General features: G+C 43.6%; 2 protein-coding genes and 1 pseudogene across 4 annotated transcripts in view; all 3 read left to right on the top strand.

The window, feature by feature from the left end:
* Window positions 1–7,876, top strand: part of GABRA3 (gamma-aminobutyric acid type A receptor subunit alpha3) — a 422,854-nt gene extending 414,978 nt beyond the window's left edge. Inside the window, exon 10 of one of the 2 annotated variants that reach the window (XM_081125273.1) lies at window positions 6,940–7,876. In XM_081125273.1, the coding sequence (XP_080981399.1) occupies window positions 6,940–6,945 (6 nt within the window). In that variant the 3' untranslated portion in view covers window positions 6,946–7,876. The remainder of the gene's footprint in view (window positions 1–6,939) is intronic. The other variant, XM_081125281.1, reaches the window with a different exon arrangement.
* Window positions 7,877–13,124: 5,248 nt separating this feature from the next.
* LOC308550997 (melanoma-associated antigen 10 pseudogene) lies at window positions 13,125–14,183 on the top strand (annotated as a pseudogene). Its single transcript has one exon. The product of its transcript is annotated as a melanoma-associated antigen 10 pseudogene (transcript).
* A 1,960-nt stretch (window positions 14,184–16,143) lies between these two features.
* Window positions 16,144–17,479, top strand: EOLA2 (endothelium and lymphocyte associated ASCH domain 2; the record flags this gene model as incomplete). Its single annotated transcript, XM_081125395.1, is given in 4 exon segments — window positions 16,144–16,167; window positions 16,171–16,221; window positions 16,225–16,396; window positions 17,232–17,479. Coding segments are annotated over 4 exon segments (495 nt in total).
* Window positions 17,480–22,290: the final 4,811 nt, after the last annotated feature.

Genomic DNA, 22,290 nt, shown 5'->3' with positions numbered 1-22,290 from the left:
ATGATCTTTAAAAATATATAAGCAAATTTAATCCAACATGTATAAAATAATTATACACCATGACAAAGTAAAATTCATTCCAGGTATCCAAGGCTCGTTTAACATCCAAATATCTATTAATGAAATTCACGAAATCAGCAAGCTAAAGAAAAATATCATGTTATCATATGAATTGGTGGAGAAAAAGCATTTGATATATCCAACACACATTCATGATAAAATAGTCTCAGTAAACTAGGAAGAGAAGGAAAGTTTCTCAATGCTTTTCTCCTAAGATCAGGAAAATGACAAGAATGTCTCCTCTGACAGCTTCTACTCAACACTGTACTGGAAGTTCTAACTAGTACAATAAGAACAGAAAAGTAAATTTTTTTCCCCCTTTTTACTGCAGAATTAGCATTCAATTGTGTACACATACCACAGCATTTTTATCCACTCATTTACTGATGGGCACTTGGGCTGTTTCCAGATCTTAGCTATTGTAAATTATGCTGCTATGAGCATAGGGGTGAATATATTTTTTCAAATTAGTATTTCAGGTTTCTTCTAATAAATTCCCAGAAGTGGAATCACAGGGTCATAAGGCAGTTCCATTTTTTACTTTTTGAGGTGACTCCATGCTGTTTTCCACAGTGGCTGCACCAATCTGCAGTCTCACTAACAGTATACAAGGGTTCCCTTTTGTCCACATCCTAGCCAACATATGTTTGTTGATTTACTGATGATAACCATTCTGACAGGAAGAAAAATATACCCTTTGGGACATCATGGAAGGACTATGCTAAGTGAAATAAGCCTGTTAGAGAAAGACAAGTATTATATGATTTCACTCATATGTGGAAATTAATGAACAAACAGAAATACCAAGCAAAACAGAGACAGACTCATATATGGAAAACAGGCAGACAGCTATGGTGGGGGAGAGAGAGGGAACTCATGGACATGGACAACAGTGTAGGGGTGATTGCAGGGGTGGAGGTGGAAGAGTGCATAGAGGAGATAAATGGTGATTAAAAAAACCAAAAAAAGAACAGAAGAGTAAATAAAATATGTACATCTGGGGAAGGAAATGCAGGATTCCCTTTGTTCACCAAAGAAATCTTTGCCTATGTAGAAAAATCACATAGAATTGATATCAAAAACAAAATACTCTTGGAACTAAAAAGTGATTATAGCAAGGTCACAGAAAATAGGATTAATATTTTTAAAAGTTAATTGCTTTTATATAGACTGCCAATGAATAAATACAATTTTAAATTTAAAATACCATTTACAATACTTCCCCCCAAATAAAATACCAAAGTATAAAATTAAGAAAAGTTATGCATAAGCCAAGATAAAATATTGTACCTTTCACAAAAATTAACCCAAATAAAGCTTGTAGATCTGAGTGTAAAGTGAAGAAACTATAAAATATCTGGAAGAAAACATAGAGGAAAAACTATATAACCTTGGGATTGGTTACGAGTTTTTAAATGCAAGACCAAAGGCATAATCCATGGAAGAAAAATTGATAAGCTGCATTATGTTAAAAAATGTTTAAATGTATGCTCTATGAAAGACACTATTAAGAGAATTAAAAGAGAAGCTACAGAAAGAGAGAAAATAGTTGCAAAACATCTACCCAATAAAAGACTTGCATATAAAATACAAAGAATTTAAAATTCACCAATGGAAAACAAAAAATTCAATTTATTTACTTATTTGTTAATTGAATTTACTGGAGTGCCATTGGTTTGCAAAACCGTACATGTTTTAAGTATACAATTCAATAAAACATGATCTGCACTTTTCAGCCTGCACAATTGCTCCAAGCAAAGTCTCTTTCAGTCCCCATCCCCCCCCCATCTTGCCCACCTCCACCTAGTCCTGACCCCCCTTTCCCGCTGGCTATCACCACACTGTTATCTGTGTCTATGTGTTATGTGTATATGTTTTTTGATTAATCCCTTCACCATCTTTCATCCATTCCCCTCACTTGCCTCCCCTCTGATAGCTATCAATCTATTTCATCTGTCCATGCCTCTATTTCTATTTTCTTCATCAATTTATTTTGTTCATTAGATTCCACATATAAGTCAGATCATGTGATACTTGTCTTTCTCTGACTGGCTCATTACTCTTAGCATAATACTTTCCAGTTCCCTTCATGCTGTCTCAAAGGGTAAGAGGTTCTTCTTTTAAGCAGCTGCATAGTATTCCGTGGTATAAATGTACCACAGGTTTTTTTAATTCACTCATCTACTGATGGGCACTTGAGCTGTTTGCAGATCTTATCTATTGTAAATAATGTTGCTATGGGGTACATAAATTATTTGGAATTAGTGTTTTGGGATTCTTAGGATATGTTCTCAGAAGTGGGACCACTGAGTCAAAAGCAGTTCCATTTTTATTTTTTTAATGCAAACTCCACATTGTTTTCCACAGTTGCTGCACCAGTTTGCATTCTCTCCAACAGTACACGAGGGTTTCCTTTTCGCCACATCCTTGCCAGCACTTGTTGTTTTTTGATTTATTGATGGTAGCCACTCTGTCAAGTGTGAGGTGGTACCTCATTGTGGTTTTAATTTGCATGTCTCTGATGATTAGTGACATTGAGTGTGTTTTCATCTATTTCTTGGCCATTTGTATGTCCTCTTTGGAGAAGTGTCTATTCAGGTCTTTTGCCCATTTTTTAATAAGACTGTCTTCCTGGTGTGGAATTGTAGTTCTTTATATATTTTGGAAATTAACCCATTATCAGATGTATCATTGGCAAATATGTTCTCCCATTCAGTGAGTTCCCTTCTCATTTTGTTGATGGTTTCTTTTGCTGTGCAAAAGCTTTTTAGTTTGATGAAGTCCCATTTGTTTATTTTTTCCTTAGTTTCCTTTCCCAGAGGAGATTATATTGGCTAAAATTTTGCTATGAAAAATGCCTGAGATTTTACTGCCTATGTTTTCTTCTAGGATTTTTATGATTTTGGGACTTACATTTAAGTCTTTTGTCCATTTTTAGTTTATTCTTTTGTGGTGTAATTTGATGAACCAGTTTCTTTTCTTTCTTTTTTTTTTTTTTGCATGTACCTGTTCAATTTTTCCAACATTGAAGAGTCTGTCTTTACTCCATTGTATGTTCTTGCCTCCTTTATCAAGTATTAATAGACCATAAAGGTGTGGGTTTATTTCTGGGGTCTCTGTTCTGCTCCATTGATCTATATGCCTGTTTTTATGCCAGTGCCAGGCTGATTACAATGGCCTTGTAGTATCGTTTGATATTAGGTATTGTAATACCTCCAACTTTGTTCTTATTTCTCCAGATTGCTGCAGCTATTTGGGGTCATTTTTGGTGCCATATAAATTTTTGGAATATTTGTTCTAGTTTGGTAAAATATGCCATTAGTATTTTAATAGGAATTATATTGAATGTATAGATTGCTTTGGGTAGTATGGACATTTTAATGATGTTAATTCTACCAATCCATGAACATGGTATATGCTTCCACTTCTTTATATTTTCCTCAATTTGTTTCTTCAGTATCCTATAGTTTCCTGAGTATAGGTCCTTTACTTCCTAGATTAAGTTTATTTCTAGGTACCTTATTTTTTTTGCAATAGTAAAGGAGATTGAAACTTAATTTCTCTTTCTGATATTTCATTATTGGTATATAAAAGTGCCACCAATTTCTAAATGTTAATTTTGTATCCTGCTGTTTTGCCCAATTCATATATTATAGCTAGTAGATTTTTTGGTGGGTTCTTTAGGGTTTTCTATGTACAATATCATGTCATCTGTGAATAATGACAGTTTACTTCCTCGTTTCCAATTTGGATGCCTTTTATTTCTTCTTCTTGTCTGATCGCTGTGGCCAGGACTTACAGAACTATGTTGAATAAGACTGGTGAAAGCAGATATCCCTCTCTTGTTCCTGATCTTAAGGGAAATGCTTTTAGTTTTTGCCCATTGAGTATGATGTTAGCTATAGGATTTTCATATATGGCCTTTGTGATGTTGAGGTATGATCCCCCTATTCCTACTTTGCTGAGAGTTTTTATCATAAGTGGGTGCTGAATTTTACTGAATGCTTTTTATGCATCTATTGATAAGTTCATATGACTTTTATCCTTCGTTTTGTTTATATGATGTATCATTTTTATTGATTTGTGAATATTGTACCAACCTTGAGTCCCTGGAATAAATCCCACTTGATCATGATGTATGATCTTTCAAAACAAACAACTCAGTTTAAAACTAGTCACAAGATTTAAGCAGATACCTAAGCATAGGAGATATTGAATATAATTTGTTACTAGGGAATAGCAAATTAAAGAAGAGATACTTCTATACACCTATTGGAATGTCTAAAATTGAAAATAAATCTTACAAGTCCAATGGATGATGAAAATGCAGAGCAAGAGGAACTCTCATTAATTTCTGGCAGAAATGAAAAATGGTACATCCGCTTTGGAAGACAGTTTGTCATTTTTCTTTAAATGGATATATTCTCACCATAAAATCTAGCAAGAACACTCCTAGGTATTTCCCTGATTTAAAAACTTATATCCACACAAAAATCTGCACTTGAATGTTTATCACGGCTTATTTGATAATCACCTGAGACTGGAAGCAACCAAGATGTTTTTCAGTAGATGAACAGATAAACTTACTGTGGCACAACCTTATAATGTAAGGCAATTCATCAATAAAAATGTGACTTACGCTCAGCCGGGCATGGTTCAGCAGTTGAGCATCGACCTAGTATCCAGGAGATCACAATTCAGTTCCTGGTCAGGGCATATGCCCAGGTTGTGGGCTTAGTCCCCAGTCAGGGGAATGCAGGAGGCAGCCGATCAATGACTACTCTCTCATCATTGATGTTTCTATCTCTCTCCCCACCCCTTCCTCTCTTTGAAATCAATAAAGATTATATATATATATATATATATATATATATATATATATATATATAAATGTGACCTACAAGATTTGCAAAGACTTGAATTAATGTTAAATGCATATTTCTAAATGAAACTAGTCAGTTAGAAAAGGCTAGAAAGTGTAAAATTCCATTTATATGATATTTTGGAAAGGGAAAAATCATAGAGATGGTAAACACATAGAAAGGGGTTTAAATGGTTTAAGCATAGGGAATTTATTAGGGCAGTGAAGCTGTTTTGTATGATACAGTAATGGTACATAACGTGACAGTATGTATTTGCCAGATTGTATTGAACATCATTGATGCTGAGTGTCAGGTGTACTGGGTTCACTGCAGGCATAGCTCAGAGATATTGCAGGTTCTGTTTCAGAGCACTGTAATAAAGCAAGTATCTAAATAAAGTGAGTTGCAATCTTTTTGCTGGTGGAAGGTCTTGTCTTCCATTTGTAAAAACTGTAACAACTGTGGAGCACAATAAAGCAAAGAGCAACAAAACGAAGTATGCCTGTATAATATTCTCTCTATTGTTTAATAATTTCTGCAATAAAACGTTTTTATTATAAATGTCATGCCATTAAATGTGAAATTCTAAATGAAATTTACCACTTAAAAGTTTAATCAAATGATACAAACTGTGTTCATGGGCTATGCATGTAAATTCTTTTGTTAATCTCTTCTCACTCCCAGCTAACCCCTTCCCTCTGAGATCCATCAGACTGTGCCATGCTTCCATGCCTCTGGATCTATTTTGTTCATCAGTTATTTTGTTCATTAGATTTCACATATAAGTGAGCTTATGTGGTACTTATCTTTCTCTGACTGGATTATTTTGTGTAGTATAGTGCATAGCCCATGGACACAGACAGTGTGGTGAAGGCCTGGGTTGGGGTAGGAACCAGGTATAAGGGGACAATAGGGAAAATCAGGGACATCTGTTATATTCTCATCAATAAGGATAAATTAATAAAATAAAATCCTTACCCACAGGAAAAAAAAGATACAAACTGAAACTACATTCAAAACTCAAGCCACCATCAACGTTTCCAGAATAAGGCATTTTTGGAGTCCAGTTCTACAAAATAGTCAGAGAAAAACAAGTTACCAACCACCTTACATAAGCTTTTCTGAAGCATACAAAAATAGGCAATTGTTCAACTCATTTTGCCAAGCTAGTGTTCCCTGATTCAAAAACCAGATGAGAACATCTCATAAAAAAAACACTTTAGCCAAGCTCACTCACATAGCAGCAAATATTCTAAATAATTTAATAGCATATTCAATATAATAGTGAATTAAATGAACAAACAGGCTGTGTATGAAGAATACAAATATGATTTAACATTAGAAAATACATTTAATTATAATTCCCTGTACAAATTAGAGGAAAAAAATACTTGATTATGTCAATGGGTACATAAAGAGCCTTAGAAAGAAATGCAACTCAAGTTCATGATTTTATTCAGAAATCTATAGCAAACACTTAAATATGAAAAGTTAGAAGAATTCCCATTAAAGGCTGGGACAGACAAGACAAAAATATATGTCTCTCTTCTACTGTTTAAAGTTGCACTGGAACACATAGAGCTATGGATGGCAAAATAAACAAGAGAAATGAATATTGAAAAAAGATAATATTTGGTGACATCATCTATAAAATATTTTTATCTATTATAGTATCTATATTCAAAGAAATAGGTGTATGAAATATTCAAATGGGTAAGAGATTTCAGAAAAATGTTATATGGATGGTCATTATAGCAAAATCAAGAACCTTGCCACCTAAAACAACAGCTAATTATTACATGCAATAGAAAATATCCTGTTCACAATGGCAACAAAGTCCAAAAGTTAGCTAAAAGGAATCTTAACAAAACTGTACAAGATATTAATGGAGGCAAATATAAAAGTTTGTTGATAGATTCAGCTAAAAGAATTCCCAAGTAAATAGAGCAGTAACACGTATTTATTAATGAGGAGCAAAATATTATGAAGATGTAAATGCTCTTTAAATTATTTACAGATTTAGTTCCTTACCTACGGATGCCAAGATGACTGTCCAGTTCAGACTACAGAAGAGAGGGGCGAGAAGTCATCAACAAACTCAAAACAACAAAACATAAGAAAGCCCAGGCAAGGACTAACGACTGTGTTTGTAGGCTGTTACTTGTGTTTGGGGTGGGGGCGTGGAAAGAAATAGGGAAGTTGGGAGGGGATGTAAGTTGCATAGATACAAGTGACAGGGTGGGTAGGAGGAAAAATTTAAACTTCTGCCCCTATTTCTTGTGGAAATCTGAGGTAGGCCCGCAGACCACACATACCAGTAGCCCTGGGATGATACTGCGGGTTCGGCTCCAGACCACCATAATAAAGCCAACATCACAATAACACAAATTGTAATCTTCACTGGTGGAGGGTCTTCCTTCAATTTGTAAAGAAAAACCCCCACACAATATCTGTGAAGCACAATAAAGTGAAATACAATAAAGCAAGGTATGTCTGTATCAAGAGAGCAGGAAAGTTGGGATGACTGAGGTAGGAGAGCCCCAAAGTCTGTGCTAACAACCACCTGGAACCATTTTCATGTGTTAAAAAAATCTAAGACCCGCCTTGAAAGTTCTGAGCAGACAAAATCAGTTTAGTCATACAAACAAAGCATAATTCAGCTTATTTTGCAAGACTACTTGACTTGGGTCATTTCTTGCTTATGTCTCTGGAAATCATAAGGAAAACTTAAACTGTTTCCAAAAATCGATTTGATGTAACCACTAACCAATTCCCTATCATTTAAGAAAATTCTAATATTATAACAAATTTCTGTAAAGAATAGTCACTGCCTTCTCATTATGTAAGCTGCTTTTTAATAGTATACCCCTGAGCCTCATTCATGTTTGATTTGAATACTCCAGGTTTACAAACTGTCTTTTTGGTGTGTGCACAATAAACTTTTACTAATTATTATTTTGGTGATTCATTGGTTTTACTTCTGTTATTCTGGAACTTTTGACAAGTGAATGAGGACTGGCCTTTAGTGATCCACACATAGTAAGTGTAGGTATTATTTCATGAAATTGTATATATATATACACACACACACACACACGCACAATATACACTTGGTAGAGAAGTAAAATATATTTTTTACTAGGAATGGGGGTTAAGAAAATGAAAACCAAAATGATAAGCTTGAAACATCAGGACCTCCCCAAATCCTATTGTTCAGCCTCTGTGTAGAAAATAAATATTTTAGAACAAAGTGTTTCTGAAGTCTGCTGGCTGATGAAGAGACCCTATTGGAAGGTATGCTTCCTCTCAGATCCTTCCCTATAGTCATGGACACTGCAGCTCCCCATCTAGCACCTAGTCTGGGACCCATAATCATTCTTTGCAAGGGTTGCAGCTGACAGGAAGGGGTCAGATCACAGCCAGTACTCAGCGAAGGGGCCAAGATGAAGACCAACATGAATGGGAACTGAGGGGGTCCACCCTCCCCATGGGGCTCAGAGAATTCTGCTCCATTTCTGCTAACAGCCCTGGGAGACCCTTGTAGAGCAATGGGGCAGAGAGCCTGGGGGGAACTCACAGCAATGAAGGCGTCAGCTGGAACTAGAGGAACTCTGTCAGTAGAAGAAGGAAGTCTCGGGCCCTGTCAGGTGTCAAGGTGAGAATATTGAAGGAGCATTGAAGGGACCTCCCAAACCAGAGAAGAGGGATTCTAGCTACATCTGAGGGATCCCTGTCCCTACACTCAGCCCCTGGAGGACCCTGATTTCTCTTAAGGAAGCAGAAATGCAAGTTTCAGGGAAATGAAGCTTGGATAGAAGGTTACTCTTCAGATCAGCAAAGAAATTAGTCCCAGTACCTGCCAAGAGTCAAGGTAAGGACCGTGAGGAAAAACTGAAGACAGTGGGGGTTTGGTATATGGAGCAGGACCCCAAATCGGCAGAGGGCGGGGCCAGGACCTGTCCGAATTAAAGTGAGGGTTCTGGATTCCACAACAGAGGGAAATCCATAGAATCCCATCCCTGCTGTCAGCCATGAGAGGCCACAGGGCAGATGTCCAGGTGCAGGTGTCCTTGTTACATTAGACTGTCAGTCAGAGTTTTGCAGGGGAGTCTTCCCCCATTGGCCAAGATGGTGGCAGCACGAAGTTTTTACACTGAGAGGGAAAAAAGCTAGAAATATGAGTGGATAAGGCCCCAGTGTGCCAAAAGCTAGCAAATTTGATAGAAGGAAAAGCCCTCCCCTCCTTATCCTTATAAGAATGGTGGGCTTGAGCAGGAAGAGGGATGGTGTTTGAGACAGAAGTTCACCATTCTCCCAGGTTGTGACTCCTGAATAAAATCTTTCTTTTTTCACAAGCACCTGCCTCACGAGTTTGGCTTTCCTTGAGGCAGGCAGCCAAACCCTCGTTTTTGTTCGATTACATCCTGACTTCCACAACCGGGCCTTAGACTGGAGACAAGGATAAAGAGTAGGGCCTCTGGTCAGAAGACGGGAAGGCAGAAAAGCTGCCTAAAGTCAAGGTGAGGACACAGGGAGATTTAAGGACCCCAGAGAGCACAACAGAGTCAACCTTGCAGAACTCATGGGAGGATTACCACACACGTTGTTTCCTTACTTCCACATCCAGGTGTCAGAGACTCTGGAAGTTTGCTATAAGGAGTGGTGCCTCAGATTGGCAGAGGGTAGGCCCAGCACCCGCCAGAGTCAACGTGAGGACCCTGAAGGAGGATGGGGGATGCTGAACACTGGAACAGAGTTAATCTTGGTAGTCCCCAGGAAGGATGACCACACGCGAAGTCTCCTGACTTGCGCATTGGTTCGGTATATAAGAAGTAGGACCTCAGATTGGCAGAGGGCAGGACTAGGACCTACCAGAATCAATCTGACAGACTTCACAAGGGGATGACCATAGGCGGCGTTTTCTTACTTCCTCTCGGGGTCTCTGAGACTCTGGGGAGTTGGTATAAGGAGTAAGACCCCAGATCAGCAGAGGGTGGTCCCAGGACTTGCCAGAGTGGATCCGGAAGGACTCATGGGAGGATGACCACACATGGAGTTTCCTTACTTCCGCATCCGGGTCTCAGAGACTGGGGCCTTGGTATAAGAATCAGGACCTCAGGTCAGCAGAGGGCAGGCCCAGAATATGGCAGAGTCAAGTTGAGGACGCTGAGGGAGAATTGAGGGGCACTGGAAGCTAGAGCAGAGTCAGTCTTGCGAGTCCCCAGCGGGTATTTACCACATGAACAGCATCTCCTGACTTCTTTATTCTGGTCTTAGAGACTCTGGGGGCATCGTGTGAGGAGCCTGATCTCAGATTGGCCCACGGCAGTCCCAGGACATGCCAGAATCAAGGTGAGAGCCCAGGATCCTACAACAGAGGGAAACCCATAGAAGCCCACCCTTGCTGTCAGCCATGAGAGACCACATGGCAGATGACCAAGGCAGTGTGTCCTGACTTCCATAACCGGGTCTTAGAGACCGGGGACATGGATGAAGAGTAGGGTCTCTGGTCGGCAGAAGGGAGGGCAGAAGAACTGCCTAGAGTCAAGGTGAGGACGCTGAGGGAGACTGAAGGACCGGAGACTGCACAACAGAGTCAACCCTGCAGTACTCATGGGAGGATGACCACACAGGGAGTTTCCTTACTTCCACATATGGGTCTCAGAGACTCTGGGGATTTGGTATAAGGAGTAGGACCCCAGGTTGGCAGAGGTCAGGGCAAGGATCTGTCAGAGTCAAGGTGAGGACCCTGAGGGAAGACTGAAAGACCATGGAAGCTAGACCAGAGTCAGTCCTGGGATTCCCTTAAGGGGATAACCACATGCGGTGTGTCTTGATTTGGGCAACTGGATCTGTGAGACTCGGGGTTTGATATAAGAAAGGATACCTCAGAATGGCAGAGGACGGGCCCAGGACTCTCCAGAGTCAATCTGGCAGGCCTCACGTGAGGAATAACCATAGGTGGTGTTTTGTTACTTCCTCATCTGGGTCTCAGAGACTGGTGCTTTGGTATAAGAATCAAGACCTCAGATTGGCACAGTTAAGGTGAGGACCCTGAGGTAAGACCGGAGGACCCTGTATCCCACAACAGAGGGAAACCCATAGAATTCAACCCCTGATGTGAGCCATGAGAAGCCCCATGGCAGATGACTATGTGCAGTGTGTCTTGACTTTCACAACTGTGTTTTAGACTGGGGACATGGATAAAGAGTAAGGCTTCTTTTCTGTAGAGTGGAGGGCAGAAAACTGTCAAGATTGAAGGTGAGGACACTGTGGGAGATGAGGGACCCCCAACCCACAACAGAATTAATCCAGCAGGCCTCAGCATGACCACTTCTGTATCTGGGTCTCCGAGACTGAGTGTTTGGTATAAAGAGCAGGACCTCAGATCTGCAGAGGTTGGGCCCAGCACCTGCCAAAGTCAAGGTAGGACCCTAAGAGGGGACTGAGAGACTCTGGACCCCACAACAGTGGGGACTGAATAGAAGCTTGCAGCTGTTCTCAGTCCTGGGATTTCTGGAATAGCTTTCCCATTGAGACTACCACTCCATTTGCTCTCAGGAATATGAAATAGGTGGGACTTTACACTAAGTGTGTGGCATATGGACAGCAGAGCAAAGGCACTCAGGCACTACAAAGAGTCAAGCTAGTGACCATGAGGGAGGAATGAGGGGGAATTCTACTCCAGAACAAATTCGAGCCTTACAGAAATTCTCCCCACTTCCACTTTCAGCTCTGAGAAACACCAGGCAGGACGGTCCAACTGAGAACATCTTGATTTTGGCTGGGTGCGGGGCTCCAGGTAGGTGAGAGACTTGAACTGAGGGGACCACATTCAGGTCAGCAAAGGGGAGAGTTCCAGGCCCTGACTTCTTTTTTTCTTTCTTTTTTTTTTTTAATATATCTTTATTGATTTCAGAGAGAGTAAGGGAGAGGGAGAGAGAGATAGAAACATCAATGATGAGAGAGTCATTGATCGGCTGCCTCCTGCATGCCCCCAACTGGAGATCGAGCCTGCAACCGGGCATATGCCCTGGTCTGGAATCGAACCTCCATCTCCTGGATCCTAGGCCAATGTTCAACCACTGAGCCATGCCCAGCCAAGCCCCTGACTTCTTTTAAGGTGAGGATTCTCCTCCTCTGCTCCTGAGTCTTGCTCTCTTCCTTTCAAGATTCAGGATGAGGACTGAGGGAACACCTCACATCACAACAGGTGGAATCCCAGCCTTACTTTGCCTCTTCTGTCAGCCATGAAAAGAAGTGGAACATAGTGGTTAGTTGTTGTGTCCCTCACATCTTCCTTCAGTGTCTCAGGAAGGTAAGATTTTAGTTTGAAAGAGAGTGGCCTCAGGTAAACACAAGTAGATATCCAAGACCCTGTCAGATATCAAAGTGAGAACTGAGGGGACTTCCCATCCCAGGACAGATGGACCCCACAGAGTTCCTTCATGCCATACTGTACCCTGTGGGAGGTTCTGGGCAGGTATGGTCAGATGTGGGGCCCCATTACTTTCTTCTGTTCAGTCTCAGGTGTATGTAGCCTTGTTCTGAGAGTTTTGCCTCAGGGCCAGCAGAAAGGAGGTCACAAGCCCTGCCAGGAGAAAGGTGAAGACCCTGAGTGAGAACAGAGGAGACCATCTACCCCAGAACAGTGGGGACCTCACAGAGTCTCGGCTTCTCTCTTATCAACACTGGAGAGGCTCATGGTTGTGTATGCCATCTGAATGCTGAGGTGCTTCCTCGTGTCCTGTTACAGGGGTTCTAGGAAGAAGGAGATAAAGGCCTTGACCTGAGGCACAAAACAGGTCACAGAAAAGAGGAAGTCCAGGCAGTGCCAGCAGTCAAGGTGAGGTGCCTGCCCTGAATGTATCCCCAAGGTCTCCCCCATTGCAGAATAGAGGAGAACCCCATAGCACCCAACTCCAACCCACAGTCACCCACAGAACATTGGGCTGTGCCAACTGCACCCTGAAGAACCATCAGACATCTTTCAGGATCTTAGGGGACAAGCCACCTGGAAGAGAGACCCTGGTGAGGCCCAAGAGCACCCCTAAAGAGGAGACCTGTAGTTCACCTTTGTGAGAGCTGCCAAAGGTATACTTCTCAGCTAAGGCCACTCACATTTCCTCTCTCCCGTAAGCCTGTGAGTCCCCATCACCCATCTCCTGCCCACACTCCTGTGGCTGCCAGACAGGAGTCATCATGCCTCGAGCTCCAAAGCGACGACGCTACATGCTTGAGATTCCCGAGGCTGAGGAAGAGGATTCTTCCTCATCTTCCTCTACCTGCTCCTCCTCTTTTCCATCGTCTTTCTCCTCTTCCTCCTCTTCTTCTTGCTATCCTCTGCTTTCAAGTACCCCAAGCACTCCGGAGGAGGAGGTTCATGCTGAAGCCAGGACACTAAGTCCTCCTCAGAGCTCTCCAAGTGCCTGCGCCTTCCCCACTGCTGTTGTTGCTCACGCTCCATTGAGCCAATCCAGCAGCCAAGAAGAGGAGGATTCAAGTGCCTCCCAGGCCCTACCAGACACAGAGTCCTTGCCTAGATATGTGATTGATGAAAAGGTAGCCGACCTGGTGGGGTTCCTGCTCCTGAAGCATCGCACAAAGGAGTTGACTACAAAGGCAGAAATGCTGAGTAGCATCATCAAAGAGTACCAAGACCACTTTGCTGTAATATTTAGTGAAGCCTTTGAGTGCTTGCAGCTGGTTTATGGCATTGATGTGAAGGAAGTGGACCCTAGGGACCACACCTATATCCTAGTTACCAACCTGGGCCTCACCTATGATGGGAAGGTGAGCAATGAGCACAATATGCCCAAGACGGGCCTTCTGATACTCATCCTTAGTATAATCTTCACGAAAGGTGACTGTGTTCCTGAAGAGGAGATATGGGAAGCACTGAATGCCATGGGGGTGCATGCTGGGAGGGAGCATTGCATCTATGGGGAGCCCAGGGAACTCATCACCAAAGATTGGGTGCAGGAACAGTACCTGGAGTACCGGCAGGTACCTAACAGTGATCCTGCACGCTATGAGTTCCTGTGGGGTCCCAGGGCCCATGCTGAAACGAGCAAGATGAAAGTCCTGGAGTTTCTGGCCCAGATCAATGGGAGTGACCCCAGATCCTTCCCACACTGGTATGAGGAGGCTTTGAGAGATGAAGAACAGAGAACCCAAGCCGGAATTGGCACTACAGATAGTACTACTGCCATGGCCAGTGCAAATTCTTGTGCCATGTCCAATAGCTTCTGCCCTGAGTGAAATCCAAGGCAGATTTTTTACTTTGTGTTTTAAGAAGGAAGTCAATGATCTAAGTAGTGGAGGACCAGACTATGGATGAGGGAATCATAGTAATATTTTTGTGTTTCTGTTCCATTGAGGTAACTTAGAAATGTATATATTTTTTATTTTTAGTATTTTTAAATGTTACTTTAAGTAGAATATTTATTAGCTTCAGAATATACATTTACAAATGACATAGGTCACACATTTATTGCTATTTATCCAGCTTAAGAGAAAGAGTTTCACTATTTTGTAAAACAAATTGGGAATCCTTACATTTTATTTGTAGTCTGTAACTAGATAACATGGAATTGGAATAGGATTTTTTTTTTTTTTAATGTGAAAGAAAGCAGTAAATGAGAGAAAAAATAGTTAATTTTTGAAATCTTGTATCATTTTTTAGTCTGTCATTCTGTGAAATTAAAATATATATACCTGGATTTTCTTAGCTTATTCAAGAATGTAGAAAAATAAATAGTAATAAATAAAAACTCTTCTCATTGGCTCATTTATACCCTAAACATTCATTGAACCTCTGTCCTTACAGAGGCAACCCAGCCACAGACAGGGAGGGAATGTAAAGGAGCTGGACACAAGGACTGACAGGACGGTGGATTGGGAAGGGGGTGAACACAAGGCAGCTTTCTTTCTCCAGGCCTTGTCTATGAGAGTGGGTGTGTTTTCATAAACACAAGGACATAATAGCTGAGGCGAGCTTTATGTCCTTTAAAGACAGGTCGGGAGAGACAACCAGCGTGGGGGTGATCATGTGGAGGGCAGAGCCAAGCCTCAAAACCCATTATGATGATGGGTAGCCACCAGTTGAGACTGTCCTGTTAGGTGCCAGGTACTCACAGCCCCATGGGGACTGAGCTTCACCAGGTACTATGACCTGGCCATCTTTCTCTCAGGTTTCTGCTCCTGCCACTGCACAGCTCTGTCCTCCAATGAGGAGAAAAGGCCCCCTTCCCCAGGTACAAGAAAAGGAGGCAAGGACAGGGGGTGATGCAGTCAAGGCCCCCATGATTGTGGTCTGTCTATTCATCCTTCAGTGACACCTTTTCATCTGTAGAATGGGGTGACAGTGGCACTGCCCCTATCCAGTTATTTGAGGATTGAATTCTAGGATCTGTGAATCATGCCCATCCCAGGGCCTGGAGTGGGGATGGTGTGTGGGTACTGGTGCTAGTTGTTCCTGTTCTTGTTATTCATTTCTCTAGGTTCGGTTGGGGGCCAGGGGTATCTCTTGACAATGGATAACAGTGGTGCATCCAGGAGATGGAGAGGGGCAGCACCCAAAGAGTTCAGGAGGAGACACCTGACAGGATTGTCTGAGATTGCACGGTGTCCCAGGGCCCAGCTGAGGTTGGATTCCAAGAATTAACAATCAGCAGCCCTGGAAGAGGGGTTGGTGTGCTCCAGGACCTGCAGTGCCTTGAAGTGAAAGGACCAGGGAGAGGATAGTGTTGGTGTCATTGGGGGTGGGGAGGAGAAGCAAAGCCCAGGATGGTTTGTGCTGGGAGAGGACTACAACCCACCCACAGGGTGTGAAGTTAAAGGGTCCTCCTTCCCTCCTCTGTGCTCCCTGGCCTCAGTGACCTCCTTTGTGGAACTGATGACACCCTGTCTTGACTGCCTTTCTGTAGCTCTCCCCACCTTCTTCCTTGAGCTCCCCAAAGACTCCATCTGAACAAGGAGGCATCCGTATCACCAGCCTTTTCCATTGAGCGTGGCAGCTGACTGCATGGTGATAAGAAAAAGGAGCCAACACTCTCCTCTCTTCCAGTATCCCTGTTAGTGGGGTTCCAGGGCCCCCAGGGGACACTGGTGAGAGGTCAGTCCACAGAACATGAGCTTAGAGGGCTGGTGAATGATGCTTATTGACGTTCACTCTTCAGTATTTCCACAGGCCACATGAGGCCCGAGGATCTCTGGGGAGATGAAGTTCTGCTGCTTCTCTTTCTGACAGCTTTATGCAGGTTTTGTCTTAAATGGGGTCAAGACTCTGGAGACTTACTAGTGTCCTGTGCTGAGCAGCCACCAGCGTTTTACCCTAGCCATCCACATTGCTCAAGGGGACTGGGAAGAAGCCATCTGGAGGCAGCTGTTGCTGGAGAGGTTGGAGTGGAACTCCATGCAGATTCAAGCCTTGCTTTGGGAAAGGGAGAAATATGGCTATGGAGTGATCACTGGCCAGTTGCCATAACCCAGCACTGCTCAGACCTCTCCAAGGGTATCCGCAGGACCTTGCTCAAGAATTTGGGGCTTGTTTTCTTTTGAACCTGTTGGGGTGGGGCTGTAGTTTCTGTAAGCAGTACAGTTTCAAAAAGGCAGCAAAGGGCCTTGGCTGGGGTTCTGTGGATTGAGGGTCTAGGACCTTGGGTGAGCCCTTTTGTCCACTCTGGGCCTCAGTTCCCCTTGGTGATCTGAGAGGCAGGGACAGGTCCAAGTCTGCATGTGGTGTTGCCTGTGTGTTAGTATGTGTATTTATGTGTGTACATGTGTGTGACAGACCACGAGAGGCTGCACAACACGCAGAGAAGGTCAGGTGGCTACTAGACTCAGGCTGTCTGCCTGACTTCACACATATGCCCCAACCCCACTGCCCATGGCATCCTGAGCAAGTTTCCTCACCCCTCAGTGGTTGAGATCCCACATCAGCCACTTTCACCTGGTGAAGTGCTTGGGACCTGATTGTCTGTGGGTTCCCCACAACAACCAAGGACCTTCTGACCTGTACATGCTGCCCTCAGAATTCTGGTTTGGACCTGCCCATTACTGGGTGGAGTTGTTGAAGAGTATGCCCTGTTCTCTTCATTTCTCTCTCCCCCTGGCCTCAGCCAGAATTCCCTGAACACAGTTTGACACATCGGAAGTGCTCAGTCAGAGGGACCCAGCTTACTCTGTGTTGTTTGGTGAAATCAGCTTAGTCTCTTGTGGTTGTAACTTTGAATAATCATTTTCTCTTACAGGCAGGCCTTGGTTTATAGAAGGAAAAACATCTCTGTGCTTCTCTCTGGTGCACAGGGCTCCCTGAAATTGGGAAAACCTTGCAGTACCTGGAAAATATAGCTAATGATGAGGTTGTGGAAGTGGAAAATCAGGCTGTACTGACCAAACTGAAGTACCTGACTGCAATTTCAAACCCCAGATGGTTACTGGAGCCCATACCTAGGAAAGCGGGAAAGGATATCTATCAGGTAGACATGCCAGAGCATCTGATCCCCTTGGGGCAAGAGGACTCCTTACAGGAAAGTTACCAAGAAACCAGCTGAATCATGTCCATTGGCTGGCCATCATGCTCCGGAAGTAGAAATTAGGTTCCATCTGAATTGGCACCACTGTGGAGAGAGCGCTACCCACCATCTGCTGTTCTTGTAAACAGATTTCTGTGCTCCAATGTAGGGGACTTTCCTTGTGAGATGTCTTTCTGGGCTCGTTGACAGTCCCAAGGGCTTTGACTTTTAGGGAAAAGGGAAAGTTGCAACTAAGTATCTTGGTGTTGTCACTCATTTTGGTCCTGCTCATTCTTGGGTTGTACAAAGAAATATGTTTTAAGAAAACTGGTTAGTGTTTGGGGCTCTCTTACACATTTTCCCCTCTCTTGGTTCTGGTTAAAGTCATAGCAGCATCCAGGGGATGCTGTGCCCCTTGAAGAGGCACCGAAATATTGCCCAAGGGTGAACAGCCAGGGATGGCCTCATTTACCAAGAAGGGGACATCAGACTTTGAAACAAAGCACCTGTCTGTCCTGGCAAGTGACTCTTGTCTGTTGTAAAAGTGTCTCTTGGGTCATGAAGCCAAGTGTTAAGCATGTCACATAACTACTTAGTGACCAAGAAAGGACCTGAAATACAGCTCTGATGGAAAAGTGATGAGTAGTGTTTTTGTTTTTCTTTGTGGGCAATCTTTTCTTTACGTAAGTCTCTTCTAGAAGAGTGACTAATAGTGGTTAGATGTGAGGATGATGGGCTTTCTCCCAGGCATTGGCTGGAATGGTCTTACACTGCTTACCAGATGGGGTGGTCCAAGTTTTAGGTGGGCCTCTGGAAAGTCTCTGGAATTTGGGCTAGAGACGCTCAGCTGCTGATCAGAAGCTTCCTGGCATCACAGGGAGACCCATGAGGAAAGAACCTCTTATTTTCAGATGCATGACAAATGTAAAGTCATCCCCCCAAGATCAGGAGCCAAACAAGGAGAGCCAGCAAGCAGAGCCTAAGGACCGGATCTTCCTGGCCTTACCTCTGGTCTCCCCAGCCAGATCCTTGGCTGAGTGTGTGAAAATGAAAGACAATGGGAACAAAAGCCTGTCTCAGGTTAGGATCTAGCCTCCTCGGGCTCATCTGATGAGGTGTGTGGCACGGAAACAGAAGAACATGGACTCACAGTCTTCATTGGATTGTTTATTTACTACAATGTAGTTTTGCTTTTCTTTGTTAAAGCTGAAATGGATTCATGGTTGCAAAGTGGTGATTGTTTTCTGTCACCTGTGAGCGTAGGGGCCTGCATTGTCCTTGAACTGCTCACAGAGTAAACACTTGTTATCTGAGGAGTCTTCCTCCTCCTCCTCGTCCTCAGTGACCTTGGGTGGGGCCATGACTGAAAGGTCAGCCATCAGGAAGGAATAACAGGTGGTGTACAAAGACATCACCGAACCATATAGTGGGTCATTAGGGGGGCTGTGGGCAGATCCCCTGTGCCATTGGTTCCAGTAGTAGCTGTGGACACAGACATGACATTCCCAGATGTCTCCTCCCCACTTGAGCCACCTGGTTCACTTGGACACTGGACTTCCATGGCACTGCTCATGGATTGCAGACCTTAGAACTTGAATGGCAGGATGCCCATGGGTCCCTGAGCACTCGAAGCTTTCTTCTGGGCCTTTCCCTCAACTTCTTTAGTGCCTTCCTTGTGGTGAATTCTTGGGGAGTGTCTTGTAAGGGTTAGCTTCTTCTTTCTCTTTGGAGGTGTTGTGCTGGTCCCTGGACAAGCGGGTGTCATCAGGTTGCCTTTTGTCTTAATGTTTTCGACAAGCCAAGGCTTGTCTCTCTGGATGTTGCAATTTCTATAGATCTGAAACAGAAGTAATTATTTGTCATTCTTGGAGAAAATATATCTATTTGACATTGACTGGTCTCTTCAAGTCTTTAGTCGTCTCTGCAAGTTATCTCTAATGGGATTATAGTTTCATTTGAAAATCTATACTTTCTCATCTTTGGATAAATACTGTCTCATGTGACAAAGAGCTATCCCCTGAAATGAAACCCTTTCAGTATATTGTTCTTCTTGGTCTACTAAGAACATGTTCAAGTAACAGAGAATATGGGAAATGGGAGGACTTTTAATCTTACCATCATGTTCCTTGGAGAGCAAACTGAAGAGTCTCCTGGGTGTATTTTGCTGAATCCAAGGAGGTTCAACAGGCGGATGAAGGTCTTCAGGCTGTCTGATTCAGACTTGCTCCTTGCCTCTTTGGCAATGAACCTCCCTCTGGAAAAGGTCTTCCTCAATGATCATGGTGTCTCTGTTATCATTCCAGCACACAGACGTGAAGACATTGTCCTCCACTAGCCTCCCAAACTTTCTTGGGAAGGAAAGCTGAAGAAAAGTGTTGTTTCCTTGCACATTGTAAGCACCTTGGTTTGGGTCTTGTGGTTGCGGGTTGTCTTGGGGGCTTGGATCTTGGCTCTCAGCTTGGTCCCCATGCCTCTCCAAAGCCTTTCTAGGATCCACATGTGGATCCTGGGGTGTATCAGGTTGAACCCTGATTGTTGGCTGTCCATCCTTTGATGGGGCCAGCTTGGCTTTCCACATCTCATCGTTATTCTAACTAGCTGTAGAGATGCTCTACATCAAAAAGCATTTGTTATCCGGGATTCTATCACTGAACACTGGGGTCAGAAATGCTTTTGGTCACAGTAGGGATGCCCAATACATACTGTCCTCAAAATTCTAGTCTCGGTCATGGGGTAACCAGCTGCTTAAGTTCCAGTCCTGTTTATTGGTCATGTGATGTCACAAAGCTGGCTCACACCTGCTCTGGAGAGTGGGCCTTGGCCAAGTGTTTGGGGGATAGATGGCTGTAAAACCCCCAGCTTCTCTCCTTTAGGAAAGTACAGAAACATAGGGTTCAGGTTACCAGAAAGGGATTGCACCTGCTGCCAGGCACATTGTTTCTTGTTGCTAGGCACTGGGTGTGTTGAGAAGCCATGATCTTATCTCCAATCCCACCCCTACAGAGGTAGGAGGCCTGTTGATAGCTTTTTTGATTGCTCAAGGGCAAGGCCCTGGTTAGTCTTAGCTTGGTTACCATCAAGACTGCTTGGGTCAGGTGGGCCCCTGAGGAACTGAACCTCCCAGAAGATGGTGGTTGGCTCAGCCTCAGATGGTTGCCCCCCTCTTCAATCCTACCCCCCCCAGCCCCCTCCAGCTTCCTGTTTTGGTCTCTTCCAGCTACTCTTGCTGACTGGTGGGTCCTGCTCAGATGGGCCCAAAAAAAGAGTCCTATTTTCTTACCCCTGGTACAAGTTGTCCTAAGAGTAAGGTGGTGCTTTAGCATAGGTAGGAGCATTCGTCTTGTTCCTCAAGCTCAGTGCTACCCAAAGCACCTCAGACACTGTGTTAGCCACAGTGTTGGTGTGTGAGTGGACAGCTGCACCCTCCACTGTGCTGGGGAGCCCCCTTTTGATCTCTGCTTGCCTCCAAATCTCACCCTTCTCAGATCACAACAAGATTGGCTTTAGTTTCCATTTCTTCCCCATAGGAATGCTTCTCACTACCCAAGGTGGGCTCACTTTAGGACACCTGCATTTACCCTCTCAAATCACCCTCCCCAGGCGTTTGGATTCAGCTTTTCTTGAGGCCTCCTCTATGCCTCACCTGCAGAGGTCCTCAGTCCTTGTCCCAGCTCTGCCACTAAGTAAGGTCATTTGTCCTCCCTGAGGAGCAATCCTTTGTTTCTGAAAGGGAAGTTCAAGGCATCTGGGAAGAGAATCCCCCAAAGTGCCCCTCAGCCTAAGAACTGCATCCTTAACAGAGTCTCCAAGTCTAGATTCGGGCTCAGTCCATGGTGCTCTTTGTGCTTCAAGACAGGCTTACAAAGCATTCATTCAAGAAGTCCATTTATTCTGGGAGGACATGCCCTAGAGGGTAAAAATTCATGGCTTTTCAGGGGGAGACTCCTAGTGTCTGTGGTTAAACAACCAGCTCCCTTCAGTTGCTTACTAAAGTATCATTTCTTTAGCTAGTTATTTAAAGGCTGAAAAGGAGATTTCCTTGAGGCCTTTGGTAGCTCATGATTCTGCCTATTACTGATTCTAAGGGATTTGCCCATTTTATGGGCTGGAAATTGAAGAGAAGACTCTGGAAACCACAGTCTGGCATTTTATGGATATTTATTTGATATGATATTAGCATTCTTGAGTCACAGGGCTTCTGTAGGACCATTAGCTAATGTTCTTTGATTCTAGAGCCACCGAATTTCCATTGAGGTGAAGAGTCTATGACATCAAGCTCACCTTGTACTCTAAAGATGAAATATTCACACTGCTGACTTCATTGGAGTTAAAGAAAGGCATTATAGAAATGTTCTCCCTCTGTTAAGCCTGTTTAGTCCCAGAAATTCAATCCTGGGTCCTGTGGCCACAAGTCAGGCAGTCTTTATTAGGCACCATATTCGGGACCTTTTGAGAGAAGTGTTTGGTTTGCTCTCAGAGCCCCAAAGGCCCCAGAGACAACTCATGTGTGTTGCTGCCTTATGAACCTAGTCCCCAGACTCAGGTGACTCCAGGCAGCACAACTGACTGGGCTACCAGGACAGCCACCCTCTAAGGAAAGTGATTTCAGTGTTGACTTGGCTGTGGCTTCTGCACAGCCTTGCAGCCATAGAGAAAGTGCTGAGCTCTGGGCTATGGGGCCCTTGGGGCTAGCTTGGCTGCTAAGAGTAGATAAGATGGAGCCTTGTGGTTCTAAGACCCTAAGCCACACCCCTGAGCTGCTGAGCAACCTCACTAGACACATGAGCGTCCTCTCTGATGCCACTCTTCCAGTTATTCCCTTGCTTTCTTCCCTTAGTCCAATTGAGCTG

The sequence above is a fragment of the Miniopterus schreibersii genome (genome assembly GCF_964146895.1).
Source record: "Miniopterus schreibersii genome assembly, chromosome: X".
Taxonomy (NCBI): Eukaryota; Metazoa; Chordata; class Mammalia; order Chiroptera; family Miniopteridae; genus Miniopterus; species Miniopterus schreibersii.
This window is presented reverse-complemented; position numbering and strand designations above follow the sequence as displayed.